General features: G+C 43.4%; 1 protein-coding gene across 1 annotated transcript; it reads right to left on the reverse strand.

The window, feature by feature from the left end:
* Positions 1–3721: 3721 nt before the first annotated feature.
* Positions 3722–15039, reverse strand: LOC139767213 (uncharacterized). The gene is made up of 5 exons (XM_071696339.1): positions 14891–15039; positions 13778–14121; positions 13261–13431; positions 9980–10171; positions 3722–5712 (listed from the first exon to the last, which is right to left on the reverse strand). The coding sequence occupies exons 2-5, from the start codon at positions 14117–14119 to the stop codon at positions 5119–5121; spliced, it is 1299 nt and encodes a 432-aa protein (XP_071552440.1). The 5' UTR covers positions 14120–14121; positions 14891–15039; the 3' UTR covers positions 3722–5118.
* Between the last annotated feature and the right edge of the window lie 340 nt (positions 15040–15379).

The raw sequence follows: 15379 nt of genomic DNA on the forward strand, positions 1-15379 counted from the left end.
TATTTAAGTTGTTAATTTCTTGAGTCATCATACCTGGCACATTCCTCTCACTGTTCCTCTCCATCATCCAGAGACACTGTCTCTCTCAAGGGGAAGTGTTGTATTCTTGAAGTTAATCCTCATCTGGTCAACCGTGTCCAGGTCGACTGGTGTTAAAAGCAACGCTGTGATTAGCGCCTCTTGACATGTGGTGTAAGAGAGACCGAGGATGACTTTATATGTCCTTTTCTGCAGCTTTATTTGCCCCATTTCTGTTAGGGGTGTATGAGGGAACTTATGAGACAATATAGAAGTGTACACAGATGTTCCTGAGTTCAGGCGTGGGTCATCCAAGTGTCTTGGTTCCTCTGAGAATGTAGAGACAGCACCTGGAGGATTTGATGACAGACACTTTCCTCCTATCTCTCATGATCATCCGGGGTGACACGGAGATCTAGAGGGAGCTGGGGGGCCTAGTGAGACACGCCTGGGGGGAGGCGGGGCCTGGGGAGGCGGGGCCTGGGGGAGGCAGGAGTAGGTGGGTTATGACTGGAGGCGAGACATACGTCACTGGGGGTGGCTAGTGTACACAGCCAACACTGATCCTGGTTATAAAGAGATTTACTGTATAACAGTAAGACACTAAGAAATTCACATACGTTTGAGTCATACCACTTTACCACATGGGATCAGTGACGGCCGAGAGAAAAGTATTCGAATCCCTCGAGCACATTGGCACGACCACTGAGCACGGCGTTACGACTCGTGAGTACGACTCTCTGCTTATGACTTGGTTCAGTACAACGAAACCATGTCAGAAATGGTCAATTATTTATTCTTTTTTTCATCTGTATTCACGATCGAAGACAACCCATGTCCCAAATCCAGTTTCCCTGATAAGAGAGAGGAATGTACTTCAATAGACTGACATAAAAGGCGAAGACGTACTTTCTGCAGTAGGCGGAATGAAAACAGATAAAATGACAGGACCTGTTAAGTTTTCTCAGAGAACAGTGAAAGAGGAAAGTTGAATAGGAAAGTTAAATCCTTGACTGCCCCTTTTCAGCACGTCACTTGCTGCAGGAAAAGTTCCGGATGAATGGAAGTTTGCCTGTGTAACACCGGTATTTAAAACGGGTAATAACTCACTTCCTGGAATGCATCGTCCTATTAGCTTCACGTCTGTAGTTGAAAAACTTATGGAAACCATCATTCGAGATAGCACTGTCAACCATTTAGAGGACCAGCACTTAATAAACGATTCTCAGCCTGGTGTCGACGAAATCGCTCATGTCTAACAGATCTATTTGATTTTTCTCATGATATAATCAACGTATGACATAAGTAAATCAGTTGATATCATCTATCTAGATTTTCAAAAAAGCTTTCGATAAGGTTCTGCATCCAAGGTTACTACCAAAAATTAAGTTTCATGGTATTGATGGAGTTGTATTATTGTGGATTAGAAATTGGTTGATGGCCGTTAACAACCCGGGTTGTGGTTGATGGTCAAGCCTCATAATCGTCAGACGTAGCAAGTGGAGTCCCACAAGGATTAGTCTTGGGACGGGTTCTCTTTCTCATATATATATATATATATATATATATATATATATATATATATATATATATATATATATATATATATATATATATATATATATTAATGATCCCTGGGGATAGAGGAGAAAGAATACTTCCCACGTATTCCCTGCGTGTCGTTGAAGGCGACTAAAAGGGGAGGGAGCGGGTGGCTGGAAATCCTCCCCCTCTCGTTTTTTTTTTTTTTTTTTTAATTTTCCAAAAGAAGGAACAGAGAAGGGGGCCATGTGAGGATATTCCCTCTAAGGCCCAGTCCTCTGTTCTTAACGCTACCTTGCTAATGTTGGAAATGGCGAATAGTATGAAAGAAAGAAATATTAATGATATTGATAATGGGCTGTATTGCATAATATCAAAATCCGCTGATGATACAAAACTGGGAAATAAATCTACAAATGAACTTAAACGTCGACAGCTTCATACTGACGTAGAAAAATAACGTACTGGGCTCACAAGTGACAAATGAATTTTGATATTGATGAGTGCAAAGTTTCACACATGTTGAGCTGTAAAAGGTAAACGAAGAAAATGGTTTAGTGACCTTAAAACAATTGAACAGTGCACAGAAGCAGTGAACAGAACAAAAGAAAAAATTCTTGAATTCATACTATGGTTGGGCCTTCGAATATAAGTCCATGGAAATAGTCCTTCCTTTTTACAATTCACTGAGTCGCCAACATCTTGAATGTTGTGTTCAATTTTGGTCACCTCACCAATAGAGGGTCGCATCAGGACTAGAGGATCACAGATGAGCGTTGCTCTGCTCGATTGGCCAGATATGTGGACAGAAGTTCACCATAATGAATGTTGATATTCATAGTGTACTATATCATATGATTTTATATTTCCTCTGTATCTGTGACATCAGGCATGATCTGGGGGCACGCCCACTTTTTGAGGTAAGGGGAACAAACACAACTATAATGAGAATCACGTATACAAGTGCAAACTGATAACGCAGACACCTTACAAGGTTAACTTTTAAGGCCAGCACTCCAGAATGGCACTGGTTTGAATAGTATACCATTCAGAGAAATGTTTCGTTTTCTTCGTAAGACGGTCAAAATGTTTTCTATAGAGGGCATTTTTTATGACTAACTAAACTTTTTTTTTATGAAGCATAATATGTACCAATCGTAATGCAGACATGTTTACTGCATGCATATTACGCATATATATATATATATATATATATATATATATATATATATATATATATATATATATATATATATATATAGGGAATAGATATTTCTTTGTGATAAGACTGTATAGAATTCTCGTACATATGTTCACAAGTTGCTCAGTATATATTTACGAGTAGCTGCCATCTAGATTAACCACATTTTTATGGTACTGCAGACAGTGCTACTTTTCAGGACTGATCAGATTTGTATTTGGAGAAAAAGAATCGTCATAAAGATAAGGATTTTTTTTCTGTCTTGTATCTTCTGTTTATTATTTAAGTATATAATTTCCATTTTCAAACAGCATTTGAGGACCAATTAGCTGGCAGCGTCACCCCTTGGTCATACAGTTTGTACAGTTTGTAGAGTGGACTAAATGAGAAGGATATAGCATTATATCTACGGACAACATACAACTTAAAAAGTTGTATGAAAGTAGAGAGTGTTCAAGAGATAGGGCACCACATGTGTGCAACTCCCTTCTATTACAGTATGTATAGGTAATCAGAAATACATAATTACAAGTCAGTAATTACATATTTAATGATATTCCTACGTAAGTATGTTGGTGGTAAGTACTGCCTTGTCTTTGAGCTTGTTAGGTGTTTACATAAGGATCTATTTACCATAAAACACTTCATTCTTTTAATATGTTTCTTAAGAAATGTGAGTTAGTATACTTTAATAACAGCGTACATATATACATCTTTTTTATACATGATTATTACATGGCAAAAAATGAATATGGGAAAAATTATGGTATAGCCATATATACATACACACACACACACACTATATATATATATATATATATATATATATATATATATATATATATATATATATATATATATATTATGAATTTTGGTTAATTGTGTTCTGCAGTGCTATCAGCGTATTATAATTTTCATAGTAAGTCGTGATAGATTTTTGATGTGTGTGCGATGAAAACCATCAGAGAGAGAGAGAGAGAGAGAGAGAGAGAGAGAGAGAGAGAGAGAGAGAGAGAGAGAGAGAGAGAGAATGTATCATAATGATGGACGATAGTTTTTTTCCTTTTTAGAATCCCTCATGTGAAACGTTTCTGCATCTTCCAAGTGTCTCGCCCATGTCCTGTGATAACCTGTCTTACGTATACAGTGTTCAGTAGGTACGCTGATCACCTGGTCTGGTCATTCGAGAACCAAAACACAATAGACACGAAATCGTTCACTTATGTTTCGAATGATAGGTGACTGGTGGAGTCAGCTGAGAATTTATTATCATTTTGATGAAGGCGCAGTTTATGAGGGTGTGAAGCGATGAACGTCAGAATTTTGATTCGTACTTACCTCCACTGATATGAAAACAAACACTTGGAATCTTGAAAACAATTGTAATACTTAACAAGTGTAGACTAGATAACAATTCCAACATTCATGGTAAAAAACAATCAAACAAAAACAAAATTCTTCGTAAAACTAACTTATGATGACTATGTACAGCATCCTGCCTACCCACCCACCCTTCATCTTCGTTATCCCCAGGTGTTATGACACTGTCCCAGGGTGTTCTGTCATGTTATGACACTGTCCCAGGGTGTTCTGTCATGTTATGACACTGTCCCAGGGTGTTCTGTCATGTTATGACACTGTCCCAGTGTGTCCTGTCATGTTATGACACTGTCCCAGGGTGTCCTGTCATGTTATGACACTGTCCCAGGGTGTTCTGTCATGTTATGACTATCCCAGGGTGTCCTGTCATGGTATGACACTGTCTCAGGGTGTTCTGTCATGTTATGACACTGTCCCAGGGTGTCCTGTCGTGTGATGACTGTCCCAGCGTGTATCGTTTCGTGTCATGTCAATGATCTTTTGATTTTGTAAAAAAAAGAAGAATGCATTTTTCTGGACCTCAGCGATACATTATGTGCCCTTCGTATGAGAAGTGAATAATATATCATACAAGAAACGTCCGTCGGACATTAGTGAATGACGTAACAACAATACAAAAGGTGTGGGGAAATTTCAGAAGCCACGGTCCTGAAGGATAAATGTAACCTAAAGCCAAACCCAGAGCCCTGTGAGGTCAACACGAGGAGGGAAGAGTTAGCATCGGTTAATGATGTCACAAAATCATGAAATGACGGGTAAGTAGAATCTGATTCTTTTCTGGTAACTCAGACAGTGAAAGTAGGTGTGGGGTTGTTGGTGGGCGACCTGCAGCAACGACGATCCCTCCACCAGTCGTTGTGGCAGTGGTGGTGGTTGGCACCAGTGGTGTGGCCACTCTACCACCAGTGTTGGGGCTAGTCTGCCGTCATTGGTGGGGCCAGTCTACTACCAGTGTTGGCTCTCACCGCTGGCTGGTGTTATCCCGATGAGAAGATCTGCGGCGTCGGAGACACGTAAGGCTGAGGGGTCGGCAGGGGGACCCCGACAGTGGTGGACCGAAACTGCTGTTCCTCCGTCGGCAGGGATACGCCGGTGCCTCCCCCGTGCTGTATGATCGGCTGCAGGGCAACACCAGTGTCTTGCCTCTGCTGCAGCACCCCAGGATACAACTGTGAGGGATTCTGGTTGGACACGAACAGGTCACACTGCGGATGCACCGTCACGTAGTCCGTCACCACCTGCGTCGCCTCTTTATACCGCGTCTGCGTGACGTATCGGACGTCTGTGACGTATTCCGTCTGCCGCTGGGTCTGCGTGATGTGGCTGTAGAAGGTGGTGGTGACGTAATGGTTCTGCGTGGTGAGGGTGGGCACGTACTCCCTCACCTGCTGGGTGATGGTCACCGGCTGCGGGGCCGGCCCGTACACCGACCTGGTGACGTGGCTGTAGACCGTGGTGGTGTGCACTAAAGGCGGCTCGTAGTGGGTGGTGCGTTCCGTCACGGACTCCGTCTCTCGCAACGTGACGTGCACGGTTTCCGTCAGGTGCACCAACGACGTAATCAGCTGTGGCTGTTGGAGAGAATGGTATAACATGGTATTAGCAACTACCTTGATGTGGGTTAAATGAGAGGGACAGATCACTGAAGACCAGACGGTCTGTGAGGAAGTTATCTGTTGGATGGAGGACAGTGATTTGATTCTATTATCATAATCTACATTAACAGGGTCAGGATAGTAAAGTACGAGACTCCCGCACGTCCACCCCGGAGGCAGAAACATATCTGTGAAGGACCATCAGTTGGTGCAGCGAGAGTGCAGGAGCTCTGGGGAGTTAGGGTGTTCATCGCTAATTTATAGAGGTAACACAATGATACATGTGAACACATATCACATTGTCGTATTAGGACAGCCTTATACACTGATAGTATTAGATTATGTTTACTGTATTTTAAGTGTATGATAGTTTTCATCGTGACGATAACTGTAGGGGGTTTATTTCAGTGTTCAACACCTCAACTGCTGAATAGACTTTGATCGCGTTTTTGTTAAACCTTCCCTCAAATGTCTCACTGTTATTTTTGGCCGCTGTGGCTGAATTACGTGTAGGTGTCTGGAACTGTTTCAACGAAATTTCTGTGCATTTTCAAAGCTCCATCACTTCATGGTGTCTGTGCTCTATTGAATTAAAGATTAGATCTGCGAATTTTTCTTCGTCAGGTTTATATCCTGATTAAGGGAAGTGGTTTTGCTGTTCAGCTTTGTATTATTTTTAGTTTTTTCTCGGCTTTGTTTGAGTTAAGTGACCAGAACTGTATAGCGTTTTCTGGAAGTGCTCTGACCTGGGTGTTTTAGAGAGTAAATATTGAGGGGGGAGGGGGGGGGGAGAGTTGGAAACCCTTCCCTTCATGTGATTAACTTTCTAAAAGATGGAACAGAAGAAGGAGTCAAGCGAAGAGTACTCATACTCCTCGAAGGCTCAAGCTCGGGTGTCTAAATGTATATGAATGTAACCAGGATGAGAAAAAAAGGCGAGATAGGTTGTATGTTTGAGGAATGAAACCTTGGTATTCTGGATATGAGTGAAACAAAGCTCAGAGGTAAAAGGAAAGAATGGTTTAGAAGAGTATTGGAGTAATGTTAGGGGATGGTGAGAGAACAGGAACCAAGGAAGGAGTAGCAATTTTCATGAAGCAGGAGTTGTCAGAGTGTTTAGAAGAGTGTAAAGGAGTGAATTCTGAACTGATGTGGGTAAAAGTGAAAGTGGATGGCGAAAGATGGGTGATCATTAAGGCTTATACACCTAGCCATGGGAGTAGCTGTGGGAGTGTCAGCAGTTTTGATGAACAGACCGGGTATTAGTGATGGGTGATTTGAATGCTAGCCTGAGCGATGTGGCAGTTGAAGGTATAATGTAGGGGTATAGGGTATACAGTATTATGAGTGGAAATGGTGAACAGCTTGTGGAGTTGTTGCTGAAAAAAGCCCGGGCATTATTAGACTACATATTAATTGAGTTATGTAACGTACTGAGAGGGGCAGCTGGTGGGATGTGTGTTCACAATCTTTGTGGAGGGAAGGGTGAAGATTTATAGAGGTTTTAGGAAAAAGGGAAGCAATATCGGTAAGAAGAGAGTGGTGAAAATAAATGAGCTTAGAAAAGAGACTTGTGTGATGAAATACAAAGAGAGATTGAGTAAAATGGCAAAAGGTGAGGGTAAATGAGGCAATGGGAGTGGGTGAGGAATGGGAGGTATTTCAGGATGCAGGGCTGGCATGTGGCATGTGAAAGGTGGGAGTGGGCATATTGGAAAAGGTAGTGAGTGGAGGAATGAAGAAGTAAATTTGCTGGTGAAATGGAAAAGAGAGACATTTAGGCGGTACTTAAAAGGAAGGAGTGCAAATGATTGGGAAATTTATAAGAGAAGGCGGCAGGAGTCAAGAGGAAGGTGCAAGGGTTGAAAAAGAGAGCAAATGAGAGTTAGGGTGAGAAAGTACCAATAAACCTTAGGGAGAATAAGATGCTTTGGAAGGAGGCTAATTAATAATGTGCGAGAAAAATAAGAGAAGAGTAAGAACATCAATGTAGGAGACAAAAGGGGAATTGATGAAAGGTAATGATGAAATGAGGAGGAAATGGAGTGCGTATTTTGAAGGAAATTTGAATGTATCCGACGATAGGATGGTAGATGTAGGATGTTTGGATCAGGGTGGTATGCGAAGGGAGAAAGTTATGGGGAATGGTTTGGTGAAGGGAGGAGGTGGTGAAAGCTTACTAAGGATGAAATGAGGCCAGGCGGCTGGATTGGATGATACCGATGTAGAATTTATTAGGAAAGGTGGTGACTGTGTAGTTGATTGGTTGGTTAGGATTTTCATTGTATGTGTGCATCATGGAGAGATACTTGTGGACTAGCGCAATGCATATATAATGCCATTGTAAAAGGCTAAGGAAAAGGTGAATGTTCAAACTACGAAGGTATAAATTTGTTGAGTGTACCTGGAAAATTGTATGGGAGAGTGAAGACATGTACAGAGAGATCAGATTGGGGAAGAACAGTGCGGTTTCGTAAGTGACGGAGGATGTTTAGATCAGATGTTTGCATTGAAGAATGTGTGCGTAAGAAATACTTACAGAAACGGATGGATTTGTATTTGGCGTCTATGGACCTGGAGAAGGCATATGACAGGATGGATAGAGATGCTTTGTGGAAGGTTTTAGGAATATATGGTGTGGGAGGAAAGGGTTTAAGACATGTGTGCGAGTAAGAGGAGAGGAGAGTGAGTGGTTCTAAGAGAAGTTTGGTCTGCAGCAGGGTTGTGTGATATCACCATGTTGTTTAATTTGTTTATGGTTGGGGTGATGAGGGAGGTAAATGCGAGAGTCTCGGAGAGAGGGACGAGTTTGCGGTCTGAGGGGGATAAGAGACGGCCTCGGAAGTAAGCTATCTTTTGTTTCCTGATGGTACAGCACTAGTGGCAGATTTGAGTTTAACAATGCAGAAGATGGTGACTGAGTGTGTGACAGGAGGAAGTTGAGAGTAAACGTTAATAAGAGCAAGGTTATTTGGTTCAGTAGAGTTGAGGGACAGGTTAATTGGGCATGTGAGTTTGAATGGAGAAAAATTGGAAGAAGGGAAGTGTTTTAGATATCTAGGAGTGAACATGGTAGCGAATAGAACTCTGGAAGTGGAAGTGAGCCATAAGGTGGGTGAGCGGGGCGAAGGTTCTGGGAACACCGAAGAATGTGTGAAAAGAGAGATCGTTACCCCGGAGGGCAAAAATGGATATGGTTGAAGGTATAGTAATCAAAGCATTATTTCATATATGCGAGACATGGGCTATGGATACAATTGTGCGAAGGAGGGTGGGTGGATATACTGGAAATGAAATGTTTGAGGACAATATGTGGTGTGAGGTGGTTTGATCGAGTGAGTAACGAAAGGGTAAGGGGCATTTGCGGTATTAGTGTGGTTAAGAGAGCATAAGAGGATGTGCTGAAATGGTTTGGACATAATGAGAGAATGAGTGAGGAATGATTGACCATGAGGATACGTGTGTCACAAGTGGAGGAGAAAGGGATCAGATTGGATATGGAAGGATGGAGTGAAAAAGATTTTGAGTGATCGGGGCCTGAACATGCGGGAAGGTGAAAGGCATGCACGGGGTAGAGTGAATTGGAACGATGTAGTATACAGTGGTCGTCCTGCTGAGTGGACTGAGCCACGGCATGTGAAGCGTCTGGGGTAAAAAATAGAAAGGTCTGTTAGGTCTGGATGTGGACAGTGAGATGAAATTTCGGCGCATCACACCTGATAGCTAGGGAATGGATATGAGCGAATGCGGCCTTTCTTCGTCTGTTCCTGGCGCTACTTCGCCAATGCAGGAAACGGCTATCATATATATATATATATATATATATATATATATATATATATATATATATATATATATATATATATATATATATATATATATATATATATATATATATGCTGTGGATATACAAGATCTAAGGAGGCAATATCAGATTAGACTGGCTTTTTACCCGTGTCATTGAGATCAGCTGTTACCTGCATAGTTGAGAATATACATATTTTATTGTCGATGATTAAGTACGTGTGTATGACTGGCTGTTGTTTTGTGTGTCCGTGAGTACGGATGTCGCCTCTGCATATATAATCATCTGTTACCTGTGTGTGCGAGCGATTGTGTTCTGTTGTATCCATGGCTTGTCCACCCACGTCTGTATCATCTGGCGTTACTTGTGTCCCAGTTCCTTGGAGTGTAACTCCCCCCCCCCCCAGCGTTACCCATGTGTGAGGTGGTGGGTTGTTACCTCCGTGACGGTGAGGTACTGCGAGGGAGGCAGGATGCGCGTCCTGTCCACAGTGGTGACCCTGACGTCGGGCACCCTGGCGACCTTCGTCACCGTCCGCGTCTCCGTCAGGTAGACCGTCCGCAGCAGTGGGGTGAAGCTCACCTCGGTCGTGCTCTGGAACACATTGTTGGTTCGAAGCTCCGTCTCCGTCTGCAAACACCAACGGAAACATGGAGGTTAATAGAAAGAGAGAGAGAGAGAGAGAGAGAGAGAGAGAGAGAGAGAGAGAGAGAGAGAGAGAGAGAGAGAGAGAGAGAGAGTATCTCCGTAACATGAGTATGAGGGATATCAGTAATGGAGAGAGAGAGAGAGTACATAGTGCATGCCGGTCTGCAACCATCATCGACGGGGTTCTGCTAGTGCGAGCACTCACCGCTCTTGTCTTCGTGGCTTAACACGTTTGTTCCCTAGTGCCACACACATCTGACAGTTATCCATCTCGGGTTCATCCAGAGCAGTCATCCTTACACTACTGTCCAGTCTTCTCCCGCAGGGTACAGTATTTACCCCTCACATGTGTTTTGTTTCATTGGGTTTACCACTAAAAAAAAAAAAACGTCTCTGCTGAAATTCTTGCTGCGCTCTGTAATAATCAAACGTTCAGCCATTATCATGATGTTTTCGCAGAATTTTTCCGGATTTAGATATTCTATTTCTTGAATGATTTGACATGTTTGATCATAGAATGATATAAGCTTAGATCTTGTATCTTTCTCTTCCTTCTAGGCTAGCGTATGCTTCAAGTTGTTTCGGTATTCCACGAGAGTTTATTTGTTCCTTTCCCTCAACCTTGTTGGTGAAGTTTTTCAGAAGTCTCTACAGCTTAATAATGCCAGCATGTATCGTTGTTGACCATACAGTATATATGGCCTCACGTATACACTGAACATTTTCGTCACCATCGGCTTGTCTCTCGTGATAAGAGTTTTCATGATCACATCGCTCATTATCTGGCTTGATATGCCAGTTTTTCAAATTAGTCTTCAAGTTCCAGATTTTTATTCATGACGAATCGTGTTTGTTCTGTCTTTTCTACATTCTGGCTCTCTTCTTCTCTTGGATCCTCGTAGGGTGTTACTGTGCTGTTATAGACCGTCTCTTAAATCATTTTTCTACTTAATCCTCAATAGATTCCATCAAGGTCTCTTCTGCCCATGTATGTATCACTTTTTTTCTTCGCATTTTCTCTTTTTCTCATCCTATTATTGTACTACATCAGGCATCGAATGCAAGGCACATGACCATTGTGTCTTTGACCTTTCTCTGGGTGTCTGACATCATTATATTCATTAATGAGGGTAACACGGTGTGGTGTGTCATGCCACAACTGACCAGACATCATCGTCGTCAGACACACTCATCTTTGCCTTTTCGCTGAATTTTCTCTAAGAAATTAATCATGCTTTCTTATCTTCCTACTTTCCCTCTTACATTTTCTCTCGACAGTTTCTGTAGCAAGATTGTATAAAGTATTTTGTAAAATATCTTCAAAAATCGCAAAAATTGTGTCTCAGTTTTTTTGCATTAGAGATTCATAATTTGTTACATAACAATTTCTGTGTTATGATCTGATGCATGTTCTTGTTGGCTTGTGTTGAGATGATTTTTATCGTTAGTCAGATGTTTCGATATGTGTATCGTGATGTCCCTATTACGGACTTTTATTACATGTGACGTTAAGCTTACCAGTTAATGTAATTTTAGTATAGGACCATAGATCCTCCTCTGTATATTGATGACACAAGTGACCATTTACTGCATATCCGTCACACAGTTGTCACTGAGGCTTTGTCTCAACAGTTCCGTCATGACCATCCTCGTGTTTTAAGGATGACACATATATACCATCTGGTTCTGGTGCTGGGTTTACTTCCAGTTGGTCTACTACTTTACTTATGTTATTTTCTCTCAACAACTGTGTTGGTATCCTTGTTAACCTGGTTAGATATTTCACTATCTATATTTTCTTGAGATTTTGAAGTGAATCCTGCCTGATTTATGGCGAACAGTTAGCATCATCTTGTATATCTATCTTGGGTCATTTTCGTACCGTTCTCCAACTCTGGAAGTCCCGGGCGTTCTTATTTTGTTCTTAGCCCTGTTCACGTACGAGAACATACTCGGATTCCGTCCCATAGTGTTGATTACTTTTCTCATTTTTCATATTTCTTTTTCTTTTTGTATTCGTGCGGTGTGTTATTTCATTTAACATTTCTTAATTTTTCCGTAGGTTCTTCTATCGTCTCCTTGCTAATTGCTTATCTTTTCTTCTTTATCCTTTGTCTTCTATTCATCCTCCGTTTCCTATGTTTTGGTAAGCTCCTTTGTCCATCTTATTTTGCTCTTACTGACATCAAGCTTTCAACTCTTTCTCTTCGTCTCTCACAGGACGTTATTGCGCTGGTCTTTATGTCCTTGTCACCGAGAACATCAGTCAGTTCCAGCCTGTATGTGGTATTGGTTCATTAATGATATAATTCCACTTGATCTTGTTGACATGGAATTTTGTCATTGTTCCGTATACTGCTGCCCTTCACCCCTCTTCCTTATCATAACCTGTCGGTTACTTCGGTATTTCTGTGATCTGAGTTATTGGTTTGATTTACTCGGACGTCTGTCAAGGTCAGACCTTATTACTCTGTCGATTCTCTTACATAGATTCGTTATTGTTATTAGCTAACGTGGAACCTATTGTATTATGCACAAACCTTTAATAACCATATTGTACTCCACGTTCTTCCTCATTCTGTAAAATGAAAATTAAAGTCTCCACGCCATGTTAAAGACTCAGCACCATATTGATATTTTTGCCTCCCTAACTTGTAAGATGACGTCAAGAACCATGATGATATCAGTGCCACCGAGGAGCACCTCTGGCTTCCCTCTCTCTGTAGTTTTCTTTCATTCCGGGAGCAACGCTGGCTGACATCATGTCCTCTCATCCGGTCTCTTACCTTTTTCACTCATTTTCCCATTATCATATTCTCTCTCTCTCTCTCTCTCTCTCTCTCTCTCTCTCTCTCTCTCTCTCTCTCTCTCTCTCTCTCTCTCTCTCTCTCTCAAACACACACACACACACACACACATATATACACGTTTTCCTGTATTTCGTCTCATATCAGCAGTTGGTTAATCAGTTCATCCACTCCTTCACCTCGCCCCTAGAGTTCGCCTCCTTCCTCCCCCCCCCCCCTCCCCCTCTCACGTAGGAGGAAGTCCTCCTTCATCAGGTGACGTACCTGTGTGACGTACTTGACCCTGGGGACGACGATGGACTTGGTGGAGGTGACGGTGACGCTGTCCGTCTCCACGTTCGTGATGTACGAGGTGTCCAGCTGCCGCTCGAACTTGGTCTGGTAGACCACGGTGGGCACCACGTTGTTCACGATCTCTGTCTCTACCACAGGTACCTGCCGGGCAGGGGAGGTAGGCTGGGGTGAGTGGTGACTGCTGGCAGAGGAGAGAGAGAGAGAGAGAGAGAGAGAGAGAGAGAGAGAGAGAGAGAGAGAGAGAGAGAGAGAGAGAGAGACCTGCGTTTCTTAACAATCCCTATTTAATCATGCAGTTTGAATAACCGAGGAAAGACAAAAATGAAAAACTTTGAAAAATGGACATTTTTCCAAATATTTGAGACATTCTTTTATTCATCTATTTTTTTTTTGGGGGGGGGACGAGTCTGAGAGGTGATTCAAGACTCAGAGGATTGAGCGGTGGAGAAGCTATCGAGGGGGTGTGTGTCTGTGTGTTTGTACGTACCGGGTGAACCTCTGTGACGTACTGGGTGACGTAGCTGGTGACGGGGTGGCACTCGGGGATGTGGACGTGCTTCACCTTGCGCTTGCCCTTGCCGCCACCGAAGATAGACAGTCCATCCCGGATGCCGCTGAAGAACTTGCCCAGCCCGCCCTTCTTGCCTCCGCCGTGCTCCTCGTAGACCGGGATGGCGGCGTACGACACCGGGGCAGGGTAAACTGGCTCTGGGGCTGGGTGGTAAGACGGTGCGGGGGGCGGGCCATAGCCGGCGGCGGCAGGAGCATCAGCGGTGGTGCAGGCGACCAGGGCAGCACAAACCACCACCAGCAGCTGGAGCCAACACATGGCTGGAGAAGGAGACACCTTCAGCAACACACACACATACGCACCTCAGCCAGACACTAACACCTTATGTACACCCTCCCACACACACACACACACACACACACACACACACACACACACACACACACACACACACACACACACACAAGCACACACACATACACACACACATACACACACACACACGCACCTCAGCCAGACACTAACACCTTATGTACACCCTCCCACACACACACACACACACACACACACACACACACACACACACACACACACACACACACACACACACACACACACACACACACACACACATACACACACACACACACAGTACAGAGCACAGTGACCCAGCGTGTGGTACAGCCAGTGTCACCTGTGTCTCCCGCTGTGGTACGAGCGGTACTTGAAACTCTGCTCTGTTGCTAATAGAACGAATCCCTCCTGATCGTATGGTAGTGATGGAGTGACTCAGATGTACGGGTACAAAGACGTTCTAGAGCTCTAGACCAATGATGTTAGTTCATCAAACCATCAAATATCATACAGGTGTATTTACCGAGCAAATTGGAGGTTATTAAGAAGTATAAGTTAATCGCCGGCGCTGCTCTTAAGACTCACTTAAAGACTGATGGGAGGTGTTCGTTCGAGGCGGGGAAGGATCATATGTAGACCACCAACATGCAACAGAACACAACAAGAGTTTGATCTCTTATTTGGCGATGTTCTTTCCCGAGTTGTGATGAACCTTAACCCATGGTAGTAGTGTACCTGTGTGTGGCGGGACAGCAGCAGCAGGAGCAGCACCAGCAGCACCCTTCTCAGTAAGATACTTCGAGTAGGTCAGCAGGAGGCGGCAGCAGGCAGCGAACTGAGCCCCCGCCCGCCCGCTCACCGCTTATGTAGCCTCGACCCGACCATCACCAACTATAACAAAAACCTGATGGGCAAGGCGGGGAAGGTGTATGGTGCGAGGGAGAGCCTGCTGTAGGAGGTAGGGCTGACCGGAGTGTGGACGTAGTGTAGCTTCAAGGGGAAGGCGAGGTATGATGGGAAGGGAGGATGAGGCAGAGAAGGGATGAGTATAGGTCAAGAGCCTAACGTTCAAGGGATGAGTGGGTAAGGGATGAGGTATGTGTCGAGAGGAGGAAGGTGCCAGAAAGGGTGGATGGGGCTGATGGTACGTGTAGGTTGTGTGGCAGATGCCATGGATGTTGAGGGCAGGTGTTTGGACGGGGAGTGGGATGTGTGGTATGTGTA

Source organism: Panulirus ornatus, chromosome 4 (assembly GCF_036320965.1).
Source record: "Panulirus ornatus isolate Po-2019 chromosome 4, ASM3632096v1, whole genome shotgun sequence".
Classification (NCBI taxonomy): domain Eukaryota; kingdom Metazoa; phylum Arthropoda; class Malacostraca; order Decapoda; family Palinuridae; genus Panulirus; species Panulirus ornatus.

Coding starts and splice junctions, on each gene's coding strand:
- LOC139767213 (XM_071696339.1), bottom strand. CDS start 14,119: ATGTGTTGGCTCCAGCTGCTGGTGGTGGTTTGTGCTGCCCTGGTCGCC. Junction 13,432..13,777: donor ACGTCACAGAGGTTCACCCG/GTACGTACAAAC, acceptor CCTGCCCGGCAG/GTACCTGTGGTAGAGACAGA. Junction 10,172..13,260: donor GGGTCAAGTACGTCACACAG/GTACGTCACCTG, acceptor TGGTGTTTGCAG/ACGGAGACGGAGCTTCGAAC.